This window comes from Arachis hypogaea, chromosome 3 (assembly GCF_003086295.3).
Source record: "Arachis hypogaea cultivar Tifrunner chromosome 3, arahy.Tifrunner.gnm2.J5K5, whole genome shotgun sequence".
Taxonomy (NCBI): domain Eukaryota; kingdom Viridiplantae; phylum Streptophyta; class Magnoliopsida; order Fabales; family Fabaceae; genus Arachis; species Arachis hypogaea.
The window spans coordinates 139,548,500-139,557,508 of NC_092038.1; the positions used below are offsets into that span (position 1 = coordinate 139,548,500).

General features: G+C 32.0%; 2 protein-coding genes across 2 annotated transcripts; both read right to left on the reverse strand.

Annotated features, from left to right (window-relative positions):
- Positions 1-1,169: 1,169 nt before the first annotated feature.
- On the reverse strand, positions 1,170-2,908 carry LOC112734581 (berberine bridge enzyme-like 26). Its single transcript, XM_025783958.3, has one exon. The coding sequence runs from the start codon at positions 2,856-2,858 to the stop codon at positions 1,272-1,274; it is 1,587 nt and encodes a 528-aa protein (XP_025639743.1). The 5' UTR covers positions 2,859-2,908; the 3' UTR covers positions 1,170-1,271.
- Positions 2,909-5,613: 2,705 nt separating this feature from the next.
- LOC112734582 (berberine bridge enzyme-like 28) lies at positions 5,614-8,457 on the reverse strand. Its single transcript, XM_025783960.3, has 2 exons — positions 7,638-8,457; positions 5,614-6,725 (listed from the first exon to the last, which is right to left on the reverse strand). The coding sequence occupies exons 1-2, from the start codon at positions 8,305-8,307 to the stop codon at positions 5,758-5,760; spliced, it is 1,638 nt and encodes a 545-aa protein (XP_025639745.1). The 5' UTR covers positions 8,308-8,457; the 3' UTR covers positions 5,614-5,757.
- Between the last annotated feature and the right edge of the window lie 552 nt (positions 8,458-9,009).

The window sequence follows — 9,009 nt, forward strand, 5'->3', positions numbered from 1 at the left end:
TATAACATCAGAACACTAAAAAAATAACATCAGAATACTAAAAAAATAATATAAAAAATATTTATCATATAAATAAAAAATATAATAAAAAATATAAAAATTAAAATATGAAAGAGAGTATTAAAAATAATAAAAAATTAAAATATTTACCTTGGTAGATTGAAACAAATCTAAAAGATTTTGATGAAAAGAAGTGGAACAAAAATAATACATAAATAACTACTATGAAAGTTATATGGTTACTTGGATTTTTTTATGAAAAAGTATAGGATATCAACATATTATCTACCAACTTATTACTAACAATAATTAATTATTATATTTTAAACACATATATAAAGAGACACATCCAGAAAACATATCTATAAAGACATTTCTATTAAACACAGTCATAAAAAATATATTTTTATTAGACACATCCACGAAGACACTTCCATTAAACACAATAATAAATAAGAGTTGGCAGAAGTTGGTAGAAATACTGTTGGTAACGTAGCAAAACCATTCTTTATAGAAGAAGATGAAAGGTAGGATTGGTAGAAAAGGAATAAATTTTTCAGCTAATTTCTCCAACAGTAATCAACTTTCTCTAACGTGAACGCATAAACTAAAATTTTTAACTTCACGTAAACGTATGTTTAAAGGTGAAAGTACTTCTGGGTTCAAAGTTTTAAAAAATTACCAAACATAAAAATGAAATGTTTAAAACACTCAAACGAGCTTCTTTTTTTCGGAACGTTACCCCAAATACACCATAGTGTTTGACTGGGTGTTAAGGTTTGTGTGTAATTATCAAATAGGTGTTTTCATTGACATTTTAAATTTATTGGGTACATTTGAGTTAGTAGTTACATTAACTGGTCATACCTCAATTAATAGGACGGCTGTATATGATTGATTTTAAGTATTTATTATTCATACAATTTGCAAGCTTTTATTCAAAGCTATGTGAAGACAAGTATATGCTTCTTTGCAAAAATTATGAAGTCGAACTATAATCTTTAAAATATATAGGCCTGGTTTAACTAATGACAACTTTTCAAAAACATTTGCTATGTTATGTTACTCTTGTATTTTTCTTAAATCATAATTTGACATCTCTTTGTCTGGTTGCAGTCAACAAACAAACTTGTGTAGTTTTAGTATCATTTTTATTTTGCTATCCACGATTAAGGAACAAAACAGGGTATGCCATTTATTTATGATTATGAAATAACTATGGGTAACTAATCTATTGTATATTCTTTTTCTAGTGGGCACTGATGGTACCTCTACAATGGTGGAATGCTCTGTTCATTCTGGAAAAAGTTTTCAGGATCAACTCTAGCCTTCACTTCTACTAGCCGCTTAAAGTTTTGGTTGAAATATTTGAGACCCCAAGATTGTGCTTCAATATAGCTTGTATTCGGACCATTCACGCCCAAATCAAGGTCCCTGTAATTCAAGTATGCTCGCCTTGGCAACTTTGACACATAAGGCGCCAAGTAATCATAGAGTGTTCTTATCCATTTTATGTCCTTAGTTGCATCTTCATTGGAATCCCAACTAACAGAATATTGGATTCCATATAACATACCCTTTCGGTGAGGGAATGGAGTTGCTGATTCTGGAATCTCACTCATTATTCCACCATATGGCGTCAGGATCATGAATTGTGACTCCTCCAAAACCAGCATCTTCCATAGTCCTTCTAAGCCAGTAGATGAAATCGATTCTGTTACGTAATCAGATTTTGTTTTGAAACTTGATGATGTTATGTTCCTGTTGAGCAAGACCTCTAAGGAGTGGTCCACTGAAAAACCTGCAAAGTAAAGAACAGATTGAATCCAACTCATCTCAGTGAAGTTGCTTCGCTGCAACCCGAATTCTGCGAAACTTTCCTGCATCAAAGGGAGGAGGTTCTCTGCGGTTCCAAGGTACATTCCCGTGAAAGAAAACACCACAGTTTTATTACCAAGTCGAGAAGCTGAATTGGAAACTCCAAGAACTGCATGAAGAAAGAGTTCTGCAGGAAGCTTTGGAGCAACAGTTTGCCACTTGGTGAAAATCTCAGAACCACCATCATCAAGATTCCTTGAAACCTCAAAGATGGTAACTGTTGATGGAACTTGGACAAGCTTGATCTTCCATGCTGTGATGACACCAAAGCTTGAACCTCCTCCACCTCTTATGGCCCAAAACAGATCTTCCCCCATTGCTCTTCTGTTCAGTATCGTCCCATTAACATTGATTATCTGCGCATCGATCACATTATCAGCTGCTAGGCCATATTTCCTGAAGATGGTGCCAAATCCACCTCCACTCAAGTGTCCTCCAATGCCAATTGTAGCGCAACTCCCAGCAGGGAAGCCATGGACCTTGCTTCTATTCGCAATTGCATAGTAGAGTTCTCCCAGAGTAGCACCTGATTGAACCCACGCTGTTTCGTCTTCCATGTTAATGGTTATGGACCTGAGGTTGAAAAGGTCAATGATGATGAATGGAACATTAGAGACATAAGAGAGGCCTTCATAGTCATGGCCACCGCTTCGAACTCTGACTTGGAGGTTGCTGTGTTTGGAACATCGCAGTGCTAGTTGGATGTGGAAAAGGTTGTGTGGAGTGACAATGAAGTTTGGTTTTGGGACTGAAGTGGCCAAGAATCTTGAGTTTCTTATAGAAGCATCCAAGATAGGTTCATAAGAAGAACTGGTTTTGGTGAAGACTATTCCTGAACTTGTGTTGCTGTTAACTCCTAGACCGGACTGAAAACATTGAAGGAAACTTTCATGGCTAGCCGAACCTGATGATGATGCAGAGAAAATTGAGATGAAAATTATGGCAGATAGGAGAACTAAGTTTACAACTGATCTAGTCATTTTGGTTTTCCTTCCTACCTTACCAATGCATTGCAACTCTCCTATTTATATAACCGTAATGCTACGGAGACAATAAAAAATTAATTACGTTTAGGTGAATAATGAGAGATACTAATAAAGAGTTGCATTTCAGATTCCCTAACAAACATTATATCTAATTAATTTAAAATTTGTTTACGTTATTTAAAAAAATGACGTTTTTCTACGTTTTTATGAACACAAATTTATCTTATTTAATATTTATTAATTTTAGCGATAATTAATAAATATTAAATAAAACCAATTTAGGTTCTTTTGTTATATGGCAACTCATGGACTGTTCATTTAAGGTTTACTAAAGAAATCAAATAATCATGGTGATCATTTGGACTAAAGAGTTGTGTTGGAAAATTATTATTATTGACGTCAAATTCCCTCAACAAAATAGTTCCAGATCCTCTGAATAATAGGAAAGAAAATCCGTAGCATTAACTTCTTCTGCCCAACCCTATTTTTCTTGTCTTCTTATTCCTATATCAGTTGAGCTTGCCTTTTTAATTTCATCGGTTCATTGCATCCCGCCAAACTATAAACTTTTGAATGGTCATCGAATATTAATTAAATGGATGTAATCACAATTATTAACAGAAATGACTGCTTAAAATATGATTTGTTACGGACTTAAATATTTATTTAAAATTAATAATACCGTATTTATTAGGATCATAAAATACGTGGCGCTCTAAGATTAAGATTACCTAACAATATTTGGTCAACGAAAGTGGTAAAGTCTAATGAGAACATGTTTCGTAGGAAGTGGCATACGACACTTTTGAGTTTAACCAATAATCGGGTTAACTTGGGAAGGTAAAGTGCCTTATTTCCACCATCTCTGCTTAATAAAATTCTAATTAAGAATTGAGAATAGTCAATATTGAAGTCCTAATAAGGTTTCTGTTCCAGAACAACTTGGTTATGTGGTGATTAGTGATTTGTTGCTTCTCCCTGTAAAGGTCCCGAAATGTGTCATTGTGGCTTGCACAATCCTATGTATAATTTGATCCAATAATCTTTCGTTTTCGTGGTTTTGTAGATTTGCGATTAGCCATTGACTCATTTTTGGACAGGCCCGTAATTAACAAATTAAAGTTCTAAATGTAAATGTAAAAGGCCGCATTATATATCATTAGTTTATTAATTATATATTCATAAAGAAAATGGAATCAAATTTGAATACATCAACTCGCAAGATTGGAATTCTTTAATTAGATATGTTTGAAAATAAACCCGAGTAAGCACCTACACAGGACTGTGTGTATAAGCATAACTATAGAAGAGCCAAGACGATTAGTCGTCAAAGTGTGGATTTAGCTTTGTAAACGCTATAAATTATGAAAGTCAACATAATTGTGCATCCAAAAATGAGTAGGGGCCACCAAAACGTATATTGTCATTAAAAATTTGTTATTGTTTTTTAATTCAATTTTAAAACAACAAAATAAAAATTAACCTCGAATTGGCTTACATTATTGAGGTAGAATAAGAATCCATTTATTTATTCACAAAACACTCCAAAAATTCTCTCCAATAAAAGCGCGCCCACGTGTGTATATATATATATATAACGAGGTTAGATATACAAAAATTAATTATTAATATAAAATATATTAAAAATAAATTAAATAATATATAAATATATAATAATTAATTTTAGTAGTTAATTTTAAGTATAAATAATATTTTTAGAAAAAAAAATAAATATTCAAAATATATAAAGATGAATTAGTCTCTTAAAAAAACTTAAATGTCTCATATTTTAAAAATTAAAAAACTTTTTTTATTTTTAATTAATTAATAACTTATTTATTTTTAAAATAAAAAATTAAAGACTTATTTGTCATTTACTCATATTTTTTATAGAAATCACAGATTTGGTTTTCAGTTGCGGAGTTAAAGTTATTTATTTGAAAAAGAGATAATAAAACCAATAGAAAACGTAGCACATTAATTTTCAGAAGATAGAAAACAAATTATATGTTAGCTATGATCATCAATGTAAGTACGTAACCTTCATGCACATACATATCCAACGTAACTTTCTCGATGCTCATCACTAGCCTCTGTCCTCAGATCTCATCTGATTCTTCACTCACCATGAAAATGAAAGAAAATTATTACTCAGACATTCTCATCATCATCCTGTGTACCTTCCAATCCACATCGATCATTTACTTAGTGCTACCTTACATCTGGATATGGTCAAAACCTGCCGGCCCAAACAACCTAATTTAAAATGGGTATAATAATAACTATGTTAATTAAAATAATAAAATTTTGTACTTAATATTAACTTTTTTTTATTACTATCTATTGTATTAATAGATAATTATGTAATTCTAAAGTTGTCATATTATCAAAAGATTAGGTTGATTTATTGGTTAACTCACTAGTTTGGTTAAACAAATGTCAAAAGTTCAAGTCTCACTTTTTTTCTGTATGCAGCAACTCATTGGTCAATAACAATTAACAAACTCATAAACAAAACTCCAATCTATAACAGATTAATTCTTAATTACTGAGTTGGGAGAAAGATAGTCTAAATTTTTATTTGGAGCTCATATAATGATATAACTTAAATAATTTATTTATAGTAAAAGAACTCCTTGCAATAATTAATCATTTTAAGGCCGCAACTTTCGGGAGTTATATCTATACACAGATAAAAAATATTTTTTATCCTCATTCGGCCTTTCTACAATTTCTTTTTCAACAACAATAGCACTAATAATAACAATAATATATTACCGAATTACAATACATATACATAGTTGATACACATGCACAAAAACATTAACTTAACAAATTAAAGCAGCTAATTACTTTTTATTACATCCTATATTCCTATAAAGATTTTTCTATCCTATTTGCGTCCCAGAGGCAAAAGAGAAGGTATACTTTGTTCGTTTCTAAAGAAGTTAAGAGGATCAACCTTGGTCTTCACATGTACCAATCTATTGAAATTATTCTTGAAATACTTAAGACCCCAAACGCTAGCTTTCTTATAACTTGTGTAGCCATTTTTGTTATTGACCCCAATGTCAAGGTCTCTATAATTGACATATGCAGCTCTAGGGGACTTTGACACAAAAGGTTCCATGTAACTATAAACCCTTCTAATCCAATTCATATGCCTTTCTGCCACGTCATCCCCCTCCTCCATCCAATACACTATATGCTGAATCTTACATATGTTCCCAGCTCTATGTGGGAACGGAATCTCAGATTCTGGAATCTCATCCATTCTTCCCCCGTAAGGATTGAATATCATGAGTGCATATTTTGCCTCATCTTCATAAAACAGAGGCCACAAACCTTCTAGACCTGACTCAGGAATTGGAACCGTCACATAATCTGATTTTCCTTTGAAATAAAACACAGAAGATTGAGTTCTGTTCAGCAACACTTGAGGGGATTCATTGCTTGAGAAACCACCCAGGTAAAGCACTGATTGGATCCAACTCATCTCAGAGCAATCTTGTTTAAGCAAACCCAATTCAGGGAAGCGTTCTTGCACCAGTGGAATGAGTTCATCCACAGTTCCAAGAAACATGGATTCAAATGTGGCTTGTACTGTTAAACTCCCTTGTTTATTACTTGATGATGATGAGTTCAGTCTCTGCAAGATGATCCTGATGGTTAGGTTGTCGTCTAGTTTATTTGCCACAAGGTGCCACTTATGAACAAGCTCCGTTGCGTTTTGTTCTAGAGTCCTTGCAACTCTGAACACTGTTACAGTTGATGGAACCGTAACTAGCTTTATCTTCCATGAAATTATTACTCCAAAGCTTGCTCCACCGCCACCTCTAATGGCCCAAAAGAGATCCTCACCTGCGTTTGTTAAATATTTGTATTATTTTTTTATATAAAATAATTTTCCACGTATATCTAAGGTCACATCATAGTTAAATAGTTATTCAAAAAGAATAGATATAAAGAAAAGTTTAGAAACCAGCAACTTTATTAAATTTGGGCCAACATATAACCATTAAAAGAAAAGTGAGTAATCTCACACCATTGGATAAAATCTCACACCATTAAAAACATCATTGATAGCTTAGCTACTTGATGGCTACAAATAACAAAAGTTGCTAACCCCTTACACTCCTCCAGATATAATTGTATGATTAGGTAAAATATAAAAAATACTAAAATACCATCAGAATTTATTAATTTTTACTATCATTTAACTATTATCTCAATTTTTTTAGTCTAATTTCTTTAATCTAATAATCCAACAGCATACTTTATCTTATATTTTTAAACACTGATAGCAAAAAACAATAAATTTCAATAACCTTTAACATTTTTTTTAAAATATTTTATACTTTCCATACATCAAAATTAAACTTATAAAATACAACATTTTTTTTATCTTCTCTCAACTATCACTTAAGTTTTAATATCAAAAGTGAAAAATAAGAGATGTGTATATAAAACTAGTGTTTGTAATATTACTCGACAATAAACTGATTTGACAATTTCATAAAAGATAGAATATATTATATAAAAGTTTAATTTTGATTTATTAATAAACAATATAAAATCAAGTATTTAATATATTTGTCTCTTTGAATTATCATTCACATGTGGTGTAAAAGATGATTACTCAATTATTTAATAAAAAATTCTATTTTTATTAAGTTGCTTCATAATTAAATACATATAAAATCAAAATTAAATTCATTAAATAAATGACAAGATGTAGCATTATAGTTAAATGAAGAAAAAAAAAAAACTCACCCATGGCTTTCCTGTCAAGTAATCTACCATTGACATCAATAATGTGAGCATCGATGATGTTATCAGCAGCGAGGCCGTATTTACGCATCAAGAATCCATAGCCACCGCCACTGAATTGCCCACCAACTCCTACGGTGGAGCACACGGCGGCGGGAAATCCTAGGGTTTTGCTTTTTTGGCTGATTGCATAGTAAAGTTGACCAATAGTTGCACCAGCTTGGACCCATGCAGTACGGTTATCTGCGTCCACGTGGATCTGACTCAAGTTGATGAGGTCAATGATGAGGAACGGAACTTCTGAAACGTATGAGAGGCCTTCATAGTCATGGCCGCCGCTTCGAGTTCTAATCTGCATGCCATGGCGTTTCGAACATATGATTGTGGCTTGGATTTGGGATATTTCTGAGGGTGTTACGATTACAAGGGGCTTTGATGTTGTGTTCGTTTCGAATCTGAGGTTTTGAATGGAGAATTGGAGTACGGATGAGTATGATGAGTTGGATTTTGTGTAAACAAGCTTAGATGTTGATGTTGAATTATTGGAATATTGATAAAGGCATTCCACCAAGTTTTCGTTATTGTTAGTATCATCATCAAGTGTGCTTGCTGATGAACATGTTAAGGATAAAGAGAACAGAAGAACAATGAAATAACAACTTATAAATTTCATTATATTTTGTGTTGAGAATACTATTGTGTGCTTTGTATATGAGTATCAGATTTATATAATAGTCAATACTAGGTAATTTAATTTGATACGTACCCAAAAGTGTGAATGAAGATTTATTTTTTTATATGATATTGAAGTTCAACACTACCTAAAAATAACATTATAATCAAAGTGTTAATATAAGAATAAAAGAGATTAAAAATCAATTTTGATCATGCAGTGGGAGACAATTCAATCACGTAAAAGTAGACAGATGGTTATTTTGAAAAATATATAGAATCCTCAAACTTGTTGAAAATTTGTTTAGACAAGTCTTGAACAATAAAGATATATATTTATTTCCATGGATAATATATATCTAAAGAAGCTTCAACTTAACAAACGCTACAATCAACTTATATCTCGCTCACACGCAAACTACTTGTTTAGACTTTAGACAAGTCGTGTAATTGAATATGTATGACTAACTGGTATGTTTACTGAGGCTTATCACTTTTGATGGAGCTTATCACTTTTGAAATTTGAAGGCAGGATCTACCTCAGATAGGACTACAACAAAGTATAGTTCATAGTTGTTTGTCTCTATTCAGTATTCAGGATTCCATTATTTAGTGTAAACTTCTCGGAATTATTGTAGTATTGCCCAGTCAAATTCTTCTACGTGTGAAAGTCAACTATGCTGATTGACATCCTGGAATAAAA

Coding starts and splice junctions, on each gene's coding strand:
- LOC112734581 (XM_025783958.3), bottom strand. CDS start 2,858: ATGACTAGATCAGTTGTAAACTTAGTTCTCCTATCTGCCATAATTTTC.
- LOC112734582 (XM_025783960.3), bottom strand. CDS start 8,307: ATGAAATTTATAAGTTGTTATTTCATTGTTCTTCTGTTCTCTTTATCC. Junction 6,726..7,637: donor ACTTGACAGGAAAGCCATGG/GTGAGTTTTTTT, acceptor TAACAAACGCAG/GTGAGGATCTCTTTTGGGCC.